At 53.3% G+C, this 12,268-nt stretch overlaps 1 protein-coding gene across 6 annotated transcripts in view; it reads right to left on the bottom strand.

Annotated features, from left to right (window-relative positions):
• Nucleotides 1–12,268, bottom strand: part of LOC127467735 (ankyrin repeat and fibronectin type-III domain-containing protein 1-like) — a 192,410-nt gene that overhangs the window by 29,407 nt on the left and 150,735 nt on the right. For 4 of the 6 annotated variants that reach the window (XM_051780018.1, XM_051780028.1, XM_051780057.1 and 1 more), the window contains one exon: nt 11,839–11,967. The exons of the other annotated variants lie outside the window; for them this stretch is intronic. In XM_051780018.1, the coding sequence (XP_051635978.1) occupies nt 11,839–11,967 (129 nt within the window). The remainder of the gene's footprint in view (nt 1–11,838; nt 11,968–12,268) is intronic. 6 annotated transcript variants of the gene reach the window in all.

Raw genomic sequence — 12,268 nt, 5'->3', positions numbered from 1 at the left:
TGCATGAGGAAGGTAGCCTTGGGTGCCTGTGCAATGCAGCATCCTGATCCTGACCTGCATCGTCAGGAAAGGAGACAGCCAAAGAAACTTCCCAAGTTCATGTGAAGTTCATCCCAGTGGAGCTCTGCTCCATAAGCAGAACTTTCCTGCCTGCCATGACCAGGGCAGAGCAGGGCCAGGACTGCACTTGGGAGGATGAGATCTCTTGGCAGCATCCATCTTCCCCTTGCAAAGCAATCAGGGAAGTGCTCTGCCAGGATATTCAGCTCCTTGCTGAAGGAGCTCCAAGGGCACGCTCACAGCTGAGCTTCCCTCAGACCCCACTGGGACAGCAACAGGACACTGGGAGCACACAGGAAAAGCAGGAACACTGACTAAATGTCACAGCAGCTTATCTGTGTCCAGAAGCAGGCTTCCTGCTGCCCAGGATTTATCCTGGTGTGTTGCAGGGCACAGGATGCCCCAGCTCTCCTGCCCTCACGCACCCGCTTGGCTGTGGCACGGCAGGACTTGGCTCCGGAGCCCGGCTTGGAGCAGGGAGGATGGAAGAAGAGGTGGAGCACGGGCAGGGACAAGGTGCAGGTTGGACCTCAGATGAGCTGCACCGGCTAACCCAGTCCTTCACCCAGCTGCAGCTCCTGACAGGTCGGGAGGCAGGGCAGTCCCTCCCGGCACCACAGCCCAGCCCAGCCTCGGGGGGGTCTCTGCCCTCCCGGCTGGGCCCTGGCACGAGGCAGCAGGGACTGACCCCCCGTGAGTCTCTGGTGAGTCTCTCCTTCAAGGCTTGTGTGCTTTGACACAGGCCAGTCTTGCAGGGGCTGATGGATCCAGCACACAGCACCCTCCCACTTCAAGGCCCAGTGCACAGGGACATTTAAACCCAGAAGAAATTGGTTTAAGGTTATACCTGCCTGGATCTCCCCAGACTAGAAGGAGTTGTCTGCCCACCTCTGCTCCTGCCACTGCCTCTGTCCACAACAACTGCTTCCTCCTCCCCAGTGAAGATGCTGAGGAACAAGAACATCACTTGGAGATGAAAACAAAGACACCTTTTTAGTACCTTCTCCCTGGGCAGAAGTTCCATCTTGCAGGACACCGCTCACAGCACAGAAACCTTAACTTTGGTGCTCTTGGCTGAAGTGCCAACACAAGCTGCCAGCTCCAGATTGTGATCCCAGATGTACAAAGTCTACCAGCAAAGCTTGACCTGCCAGCCCTGAGCTCAGACCAAGCCCACATCTCATCCCTCAGTCTGGGGAACAAGTTGGCCAGCAGAAGATCCCATTTGTCAAGTGTCCTGGAGCAACAGTAGCTCCTGAACCAGTGGATCTCACAGAATCATAAAATCCTGGAATGGAATGGGTTGGATTGGAAGGTACCTGAAAGATCATCTTTTTCCAACCCCCTTGTGATGGTTTCACTCTAGGCCTTCCTGGAGACCAGCTTGTAACCAGGAAGGAACTAGGAAGGTGATCATGGAGGTATTCCACGCTATTCCTTTATGTAACTTGAGGTATAAATAAAGCCAGCAGGAGGGACCTCGGGCTCTTCCTTCCCAGCGAGGGTCGAGAACGGTGGGTCCCTGTCTCGGTCTGGCTTATCTGGCGCTGAGGCCCACAGCGACTGCTGTTATCTGCCACACGTGAGGGGAGAGTGCTGGGCCGTGTCCAGCCATCCTGCCTGTTCAAAGGGAAGTGGTGAGATTTTGCTAATTTACCTGCAGTTGGCTGGTTGACTTGGTTGGTCTTTGTCCCTTTTTGTCCTTTTCCCTTCTCCCTCCCCCTCTTCCCTTTTTGGAGAGCTGTTTGGGATTTCTGGAGTTGTGGTGTATAGTATTCTCATTGTATATATCTGTCTCACATGTAAAATATATATATATTTTTGCTATAGCTTTGGCTGCTTAAGTTGTTTTATTTTCTCTTCCCTCTCTGGGAAGCAGGTCCTTGTTGTCGAGTTTCGGGGACTTGGCGGGAAGCCAGCTCGAAACTTGCACACCCCTCCATGGGCAGGAATGCCAAAGTGCCTGAAAAAAGAGGTTAACATCGCCATGCTCCTTTTAAAGACTGAGAATCCGAGGGACGAGAAGGGCCAACTCTTGCCCTCAGTTGCTCAGTGGGCAGGGGAAGCGGGTACCCCATGCCCAGGCCATCACTTCATCCCTGTCCCCAGCCCAGGCCAATCTGCTCTGCAAGGGGTGAAGCTCCAAAGCTCTGAAAATTCAGTTTGGGTTCTGGTCACTTCAGTGCTTAAATGTGGAGCCTGGGGGTGGAGAGGAGAAGCAAGACCAGGGGAAGGGGTGTGTAACCACAGTGCCAAGTCATCCTGCAATCCCTGCCTTCTCAGAGGCTGCAACAACCATGAGCTTTGAAACCTGCAGGGTTTGTGCAGAAACCATCAACTCAACAAGCCAGAGTCCCACGAAAGGTGACAATGGCTCCTCTGGGGGCAGTGGGCCAGACTCCATGCTGATAACACCAAGAAGAGATGTTTCTTGGAACTCTGCTCATCTCAGCAGCTGCTCTGTTGGCCTTGCTTAACAAATGCTGCTACATAATGTCAGATGTTCATTTTCCACAGCTCCAAACCAACAGCTTTTTACAGCAAATCAAGAACACAACACAAGAAAGACATAGGTTTGTTAGAAAGATTCCAGAGGAGGACATGAAGATGATCCAAGGGCTGAAGCCTCTCTGGTATAGAGATAGACTGAGAGAAGGCTCTAGGGAGACCTCAGAGCCCTTTCCAGTGCCTAAAGAGGGCCTACAGGAAAGCTGCACAGGGACTTTTTTGCAAAGGCATGAAGGACAAGGAGGAATGTTTTTAGGCTGAAGGAGGACAGATTTAGGTTGGGTATTAGGAAGAAATCCTTCCCTGTGGGGGTGGTGAGGCCCTGGTATAGGTTGCCCAAAGAAGTTGTGGCTGCCCCATCCCTGGAAGTGTCCAAGGCCAGGTTGGATGGGGCTTGGATTCACCTGGGCTAGTGGAAGGTGTCCCTGCCCATGGCAGGGGATTGAAAAGAGATGATATTGAAAGCCCCTTTCAATGCAAACCATTCCATGATTCTATGATCTGAAGCCTGAAGAGAACTTGGACCTCTCCAGTCAGGGCAGGGATGGGCAAAAGGAAACCCATTCCATGATTGTCTGAAACCATTAGTAAGGAGCCTGCTCTGGCTTCAGGTAGGAGATGTGCCTCTCAGTTACTACCTGATAAGCCCTGACAGGCCCTGTTGGGACACTTTTTGGATAGGAAGAAGACTTTGAACAGACCTGTAGGGAGCTCAGGTGAACCTCTGCACCACGGGCAGAGTGAACGCCATAAGCAGTTTCTCACGGTGATGCTGCCAAGTGTCCACTTTGGACAAAGCAAGGCATGAAACTTTGCCTTTTCCTGGCCTGAAATTGGAAAGTCTCTCAGATCTGCACTATCTGGCACTGCCTACATGGAAAAATCTCCTTTATGTTGCCCAACAGTTCCTTGTGGCAGAAGATCATCCCTGTCTGACTTTCTCTCTTTTCAGTGAACTAAAGGTAACAAAGCAAAGTGGGACAGGGAGAGGAATGTCCCTGAGGAAGGAGCTGCTGGGGTAAATGGATGAACAGTTCAGTGTTGAGGACAAAGGGAGGAAATGTGAAAGTGAGGAGTGGAAGGGAACATAATTTCCTCTCTGACCTCCACCAGGCACTTGGGCTCACAAGCTTCCCCGAAAAGCAAGTCAGCCCACAGAGGAAAGGTGGGTACGAGGGATGGGGAAGAGTTAGTGAGCAGGAAGACTCCAGCAGAGGTGGAACAAGGTCGCAACACATCCAAGGACCTGGTCCTCAGTGTCCCGAGTGTCCCGGGCTGACTCCTGCCTCCCATTTGGCCTCCCCGCTGAGCGCTGCCCGGCCTGCCAGTGGCCAAGCCAGGAGGTCCAGTGTTGACCTGGCACTGAGAGACACTCTCCAGGAAGATAAACAGGAGGTTCCTGAAGCTCTGGCAGGCAGAATTGTCTCTTCCAGGGGAAACTATCTAAGAGCAGAGGAAACCTGCCCAACAGCGACTGCCACTAGTAAAGGGACAAGGAAGGATTAAAAGTACTGGAATACCTTGGAAGCGCCAGCTGTCAGGACTCTCTGGATGTGTCCATGCTTCTGTGTCTCCTGACCAGTGTCCCCAGCAGCATCAGCAACAGGGCCAGTGATCCCTTCTGCTCCCAGGGATGGAGGGAAGTGCAGCCTGGCATCCCAAGGCTGGAGTGGGCTGCTGGCCTTGCTGGAGCTGCTCCAGACATGACTCCTCCACACTGCCCTTCCCCAGGTGCAAACCAGCTCATGGAGAGGCCAGGTTCAAAGCTGCAGGTCTGAAGACCTGACCACTAATAGGAAATCAGGACTATTATTGATATTCCCACTAAAATAAATACACTGAGGTATTTTTGTGTGCCGGATAAGGGGTCTGGGAGAGCTAAGACCCTCCAAATCCAGTGCACTGACACCATGTGGTGATAGAACAAGGGGAAATGGCTTCCCACTGACAGGGTTAGATGGGATATTGAGAAGAAATTCTTCCCTGTGAGGGTGGTGAGGCCCTGGCACAGGTTGCCCAGAGAAGCTGTGGCTGCCCCATCCCTGGAAGTGTCCAAGGCCAGGTTGGACGGGTCTTGGAGCACCTGGGCTAGTGGAAGGTGTCCCTGCCCATGACAGGGGGTGGCACTGTATGAGCTCTGAGGTCCCTTTCAACACAAACCATTCTACGATTCGGTGGGAATACCAGCTGGTGTGGAGGATCCAATGGGTCCATCTGGGAGGGCTTGACTCACACTAAGATTCAGATACCCATGAGATTTCCCTTTCATACCAAGGATCTCCCTTTCATACCAAGGATTGCAACACCTCTGCAGTTCCCTCCTGCAGTATAACCATGAGACTTGGGCTGCCTGCTGTAGAAATTCACTGGCCCCTTCCGGGCATGGAGAAGAACCAGTGGAGATCCTGCAAGATGAAGAGCATCCTCCACACTCTTCAGCAGGGACCAAGGCATCCACCCTGCTTTGCAGATCCCAGCCATGGGAAATGGCAGAGGGATGATGACAATAAAACAAAACAATCAGGCAATTGGGCTATTGGAGAGAAATTAAAGTGTGCTGAGGGTAATGGACTGAGAAATAATCTTATTGGGGCTGGGAGGTACCAGCTACCAGCAAAGGGTATACTTTATACTTGTCTTTTAAATAAATGTTATTTGCTGCTTGTGCTCTCAGTGAGGAAGGGATCTGACTGAGGGGTCTGGTCCCAGACAAGGAGAACCTGGACATCAGCCTTCTCCGAACATTTTCCTTCTGTCTCTTTCCCAGAGGGTTCAATTTTTCCCACTGAAGTGACATGAGAAACAAATGCAGACAAGAGACCTGGACCTGCTGGAGCCAGAGCCTGCAGCAGCACACAGTCCAGCCCTCAGTCTGCTCCCAACCTCTTCAGGCTCATCAGAATCACAAGCTGAGCTGCCTCTCCTGAGACGAGGAGGAAAGCTGGGCAGACAGAGGCTTGTGGCATCAGGAGGCACAAGATCTCCTTCCCCATCTGCACCCATTGGCCAGGGTGAAGCAGAGCTGCATGGGCCATGGCTCCTCTGCCACTGCAAAGGCTAAAGACTGGGCTAAGGACTGGCTGCAGCACCACATCAGTCCCACCAGGACCAGCAGTTGCCCTCAAGCCTCTGTCTGTCTGCAGGTGACTCAGGAAATGAGGATAAGAAGTGATCATGCACAAGTAGATGATCCCTTTGCAATACTTTCCTGAAGGTTAACCTGACTGTCTGGGAGGTATTCGGAGGGCTCACTCCTCCTCATCCCCTTCAGCATGTCCATCACAGTCACTGGTGAATCACTGTCCCACCAGCTCTGGGAGGGTGAACTCCTACTCTCCCTGCACATCCAGAGGCACTGGCCATGGCCATTCCCAGGCTGCTGGGGATATGGCCAAGCTCTGCACCACATCACCCCATGTGCAGTTAAACACCGAAAGCTCAGGGGCTCCCTAACTGGTGTCCACTGGAGAGGTGTACAGGGAGAGGGAGGGATGGTAGCCCCAGGACAGGCAGCCAAGCCCCCATCCTGCCCTGGACCAGGGGGTGCCCGCAGACAGAGCCCTCCTTGTTCGCTGGGGCTGCCGCTCCTCTTGCCCACATTATCGCCTGTGAATGAACTTTCCAGCATTCTGCTCAGGCTGCCCGGAGCCCCTGGGTGAGGGGCCCTGCTGTGGGCTGGCTCCCCGGGAGCCTGGGCACCCCGGCAGCCCCCAGTGCAGTGTGGAAGTCCAGCTCCCACCCGGCTAATTCAATAAGTCACAGATACCATGACTTCATAAGGCACAGAGGCTCCACAGCTATTAGGGGAATTGGCAGCGGGGGGAGGAGCAGCTGAAATGGAGAAGGGATGGAGACGGGGAGGGTGGAGAGGGGGAAGCTAAGACAAGCAGCAGAACAAAACATCCCATAAATCATGAGGAGCTGCTGAAATACCAGAACAAATGACCCCATAGCTTGGCCATTGTTCCCGAGCGAGGGCTTAAAGCGCTCCCAGTCGAGACAAAGCGCCTCGCGTTTCGTTTCAACACCGCGCCAGCCCAGCCGGGACCTGTGCTCGGCACAGCCGGGTTGGGGAAGGCTCTGCTCCACCCCAGCTCCATGGTGGGACCTCCAGGATGAAGGTGAAGCTCTCAGCAAGGCTGGCTGTCCCACAGCAGCCGCTGCCAACATGGTGCCCACAGCTCAGCCTGCCCAGAGCATTTCCTTGCTCCCAGATGTCCCCACACCTCCCTAGCTCTGCCACTCTCCTCTTCCACTGAAAAGCTCAGGGCCTCATCTTCCTTCTCGTTTTCCCCTGCTCAGGCTAACAGCTTCCTGGTCTGGGAAGAGAAAGGGCTCCAGGACGTCTTCTCTGGAGTAAGACAGCTCGAGCAGGGCTGTGAAACCTGGAGGAGCTCTGAGCCCACTGTCTCTATGGTGCTGCTCCTCTTTGCCTCCCAAAAGTTGCTGACAATTCACTTTGTGCAGGCTGCCCCTGACAAAGGGACAATTGTCATGCAGACAGTCCTGGGGACAGTCCCAGATGGCCTTGGAGTGCTGCAGGACCTGAGCTGTGCAGTAGCAGCTCTCCCAGACACTGGATCAGAGTCAGAAGGATCCAGCACCTCCCATAGGCCCTGCAGTCCCACCAGGACCACGGCACTTGGGTCCAGAAGGCGAGGGGGGGCAGGGCATCCATGCTGCTCACCCACATCTGCCACTGCAGCAATGGCAGGAGACTGAGCAGTGCCAGGTACCTCCAGAGCGTGGGTTCCATGCCCAGCAATCCAGGGAGAACTTCCACACCATGTGGGACCACTTAAAGGGGAAATATTATACTATGAAATTTTTAACAAATTTCATGAAAACAGTTTCCTTATAAAACTTTTGCCTTGCAACCAAACCCAAAGCACAGGGCAGAGGACAGCAGCACCTGCGTGTGCCACCTCTACCAACCAGATGGTGCCAATGCGGTTCCTGCAGCTGGTGGCTTCTGCCCACTTGGCACCTTCCAGCTGGGCCTCCGTGCTCTGCACTGGGGGCAGATCCCTGCGCATCCCAGTTCTCGGCAGCGGGGAAGCGAGGAGCTGGGATCCAGCACCGTGCCAGGGCTCAGGCAAGAACACAAGCTGCAGGCAGGGCTGAGCCCGAGGCGGCCGCCTGTCGCCAACCACCAGACACGCGGCTGCCAGCGCGGCCTCGGCGCTTGTGGTGGGTAGCCAAGGAGCAGAACCGAGATAACGGGATGGGGGAGAGAGGAATGCGCCGCATTTTTCCTGAGCCACCGAGGGAATTGGCTATTCTGACTGTGGATTGCAGGGAGGCTGTCTGACAGGAACAACTCCAGGAGCCGAAATAGGAAAAACAGTCAGTAAGCAAAGGAAAAGAAAACAGAGAGAAATCAGGCTGAACAAGGGTTGAGTATGAGGAAAGGAGTGTGGGTGGAAGGCAAGCAGAGGAATAAATGGAAGAAGGAAAACTAGGGCTAGAGGTGGGGAAGGAAAAGGATGCCAAGAGAACAAACCTGCCAATGCTGAGACTCCCGATGAGCACCGGAGCTGGAAGGATGTGAGAGGGAACAGAGGCTCCCAGCTCTGCACACACAGGAGCAAATCAGGGATCACAGTCCTTTTATTGGATTAAGCCTCGCTTAAGAGGGAAGATAAACGTGGAGCACATCTCAGGTGACAGGCACAAGAGGAGAGGAGGCCTCAGTTCACTCTAAGTGGGGAGAACGGGGATTGCTGGAGTTTTGCCTATAGGGCAGTGTGAGGTCTCCATAGGAGTCACCAGCTTTCACCTTCTTCACCCCAACAGCAGAAGGCGATGGGCTTCAACTCAAGAGTAGTCTTGTGCTGTTTAGGCTTGGGAGCTAGATTAGGATTCCAGACTAGCAGAAAGCAGAGCTTTAATCAACCAGACCCCCAAACCCTTCCTTGTCTCAGTTAGCAGATTTTGCCTCATTTGCAGCACGCCCTGCGAGCCCTGGCACAGACCATCCAGCTAAGACAAGGAGAAGGGAATCAGCAAACCTGGACAAAACCAGACATGTGCAGCCCCCAGGTTTCTCCCCCAAGACTGGGAAAGATCTCTGCAATGCTTCTCTCCAGGCACCTCCCAGCAGCAGGACAGCGGCTCACGGGAGCAATGGGCTGAGGTGATCGGGCACATTCATAGCCTGAACACTGGGGACTTTGTGGGGCTGGCTTTAAAAAAAACACCCTAAAAAAGCCTAATAATGAAGTATTTATTTCAGTAAACAACATATGAATGAAAGAAGTGTTTTCTCAATACTTCACTTTTTCCTCTGCCTTCTCTCCCTTCCCCCCAGCAATTTTGTTTTTAATAAGTGGAACTAACGAGGCTTCGCTCGCTGCCGGCCGAGCTGAGGAGCAGGACCGTGCTCCGCTCGCCTGGTGCAGCACATGAACATGTGTCATAGGAATAAAGCCTGCCTTGTGCCCAGGGGGAACACGACCCATCAGCGTGGCCCAACCAGGGAGATGTGCTTTGATGGACACACGGACTGTGAGAACTGCCATGGGAGCAGCCCTGAGCTTTTGGGTAGGCAGCACAGGACATCCAGCACCTCCTTTATTGTGGCAGCAAATAAACTGCATTCCCTGGCACAGGGACTCTGGCCCAAGGTGTCCCCAGGGACTGGGAAAAGGGTAAGGGGAGCTGAAGGCATCTCTGTCCCATCCTACCTGGTTGTGCTCAGGCAGCCACTGTGACACTGAACAGCTCCTTCTCTGCTACCTTGGCTCCATCCAGCCCTACCTGAGCACCTGAATAACTGGGACACTGGAAAACTGGCTCAGTTTGCCCTGTGTGTGGATGCTTTGGAAGGAATTTCAAGCAGGAAACACTAATTGCCGCTCCAGACTGACACAAAGCAAAGGGAACTGAAGATGTTTGGCTTCTCTACCTCCTCCTTGGCAATAGGTAACAGCAGGTTGAGGAGCCCTCCCTTGCCTTCAGGCCTTGGGGTTATGATAGGCAGGATACTCAGGAGCTGCTGATTTGGGAAAAAATGGTCCATCGCTTTTCCATGGCCCTCCAGCCCATGTGGGGTGAGCTGAACCCATCATGCACAGTGTGGATGCTCACCTCTGCACAGAGGTAAGGGAAAGGATGCAGTGGTGGCCCTGGGTTATAAATACAGACAAATTTGATGCAAGTATTTGCTCTGGAAGACAAATGAGTCACCTGTAGATTGGCCAGGGGGTGAGCCATGTTTTCCATCCGCCACAGCCCAGGATGGTTTGGAGAGACTATCTGAGGATGCTGATCCCACTGTGATGGGCACAGATCCCTGGTGACATACAGGGAACACGGAGAAAAGCTGTTCACACCAGGGAAAAGGCCAGGGGATCCCTTTGGAGGTCTTGGCTGCAGAGGAGGCTGAAAAAAGCCTCTGAATTGCCTTGCCAAGGAAACGTGCGCACATGTGGGCCAGGCACAGGCACGGCTGGAGGTGCAGGATGCCCTGTGGAGCAGCAGCACTCCAGGATTCCTGTGCAGGTGCTACAGCTACTCTTTGGGAACAAAATTCCTGCACTGTAACAACTCAGCTAAGACTGCTCCTGGGTGTCTGCTTAACCACGGCAAGGAGGAAAGGAGGAGGAAGAAGCACGCTGAGATGGTTGGGAGCGGGCGGTGGCAGGGTCCCCTCCTTGTCATGGTGCCCCCTCCTCTGTGCCCTGATGGCACCTGAACCCCAGCACCCTGACCCACCCGAGCCTGGTTGCCAGGTTGGATGTCTGATCCAGCTCAAGGTGTCTCCAGCCACAGATAAAACCCGCAGCTGCAGCCTGGGTATCATCCCTGGCTGGGCCACCCGTGCCTGTGTCCCTGCAGGAACAGGGACATTGGGTCCATCTCTCAGGCCTTGCAGCCTCCAGCTCCAGTGATGGCACATGGAAAACCAAAAGCAAAGGCCATCCCTCTTCACCCAGAGCTCATTTCCAAGCTGGTTTACAAAATGCCTCTAAAAGAGCATCATCTCCCGCTGCTGCGAGTTGCTGCTGCACAAGGTGCTTTGCCAAACACAAGACAGATGGTTTCCCCCAGGAAAATGCTATGGAGCGAGGGAAAATGTACCACAAATATCCCCTGTCAGGGCTAAACTGGGATCCGAGGGCTTCAAAGAGACATTTAAAGGGAGGAAGGAGATTTGCTGACTTCTCATGCTTGTTTGTTATGAATAAAGACAAACTTTGATTGTTTTTAATGAGTTCTTTGCTTGTTTTCCTATTTGCTACACTACAAATTCACATATTTGTCTATTTGGGAGATGGAGAGTAATTGCAGACCAGGTTTCCTGATAACACCGTCTTAGCAAAGGAAAGAAAGTTGTGCAAGTGAAGGAAGAAGCAGTCTGTCCCCAGATATCCTGAATTCTTTGTCTGGCTCATTAATACCTAGTGAGCTTTGATGCCCAACAAACCTCACAGATAAAGGAAGCCTTTGAGGAGGGTCCCACAACCTCACACTGAAGTGGTAGAACATACAATAGATACCAGAAAGATCTCCAAAAAAAGCAGGGAAAATGAAAACCAAACTTGACATTCTTGCAATTTCTAAGCATTTCTTTTTTTATTCCTTTTTCCTTCTTTTTTTTTTTTTTTAAGTTTTACCCTCCTTTATCCATCTAAGGAAGCAGAAAGCAATGCAATTCCCAGCTCTTTTAAATCTCCTTAGCAGGTCACCTCTAACACTGGGAAGGCTGACTGTGATCTGCTTCCAAGACTATTGCATCAGAGCTCAGAAACCCAGGATAGGGAAAGGAAGGTTTGGGAAAGGAAGGTTTGAGAAGGGAAGGTTTGGGAAGGTTTGGGAAGGTTTGGGAAGGGAAGGTTTGGGAAGGTATGGGAAGGGAAGGTTTGGGAAGGTATGGGAAGGTTTGAGAAGGGAAGGAAGGGAAGGCAAGGCAAGCACCAGTGGTGATGTTTGCCAGAGGTTATGTGCTCATGTGCCCCAGCACACACACAGTTCCAACACCCACGTGAGCCCTGAAAGACTCTCATGGTTCAGTTTGTGGGGTCTCCTTCAACCTCCCAAGGAAAGAGCCCCTGGGGCTCCTCACTGCTCCCTGCACTGGGGCAAGGGGGATGCTCTGGGGGGATACCCTGGGGCAGCCTCTGCAGCAGGTGGAGGGGTTTGAAGGGGTGTTGTCCCATGGGACATGGCTTCCACAGGGACAGAGAGATGCAGCAGCGAGGAAAGGGGACAGGAGGGGGACTGGAGAGGCAGGAGCTCCTTACCCCAGCCCTGTCCTGCAGCTCTTACCATTCAATGCTCAGAGACCTGGGCCGGAATGCAGACAGCTCGGCCGAGGCATACTCAGCTTTCCTTCTCTTCTCCTGCTTCTGCTTCACCGACAAGCGGTGGGCAAACCTAGCGAGGCTGCTCTCCGACCTGGGGAGGGGAGAGGAGAGGCGTTAATGGCACTGAAGTGCCCAGCTCCTAGTGGCACATCTGTGGAGATGCTCAGCACTGAAAGGAGGGGGCTCCCAGAGGGTCAGTGGTACAGGGAAGCAGAAGAGAAGCAGGTTTAGCATTCTTTGAGCAGGACAGGACCAGCACAGACCCATGTTTGCCAACTGAAGGTGCAGCCTGGCAGGTTGAGAGCACCAGGTCCTGCTCCCTCTGCAGCAAAATCACCTCCCCAGGCTTTGCATTCCTGCTCAGACTCCAACTGATGATGGGCAATGCTGGA

This window comes from Manacus candei, unplaced genomic scaffold (assembly GCF_025592945.1).
Source record: "Manacus candei isolate 608988 ecotype Guabito, Panama unplaced genomic scaffold, ASM2559294v1 h1tg000002l, whole genome shotgun sequence".
Taxonomy (NCBI): Eukaryota; Metazoa; Chordata; class Aves; order Passeriformes; family Pipridae; genus Manacus; species Manacus candei.
This window is presented reverse-complemented; position numbering and strand designations above follow the sequence as displayed.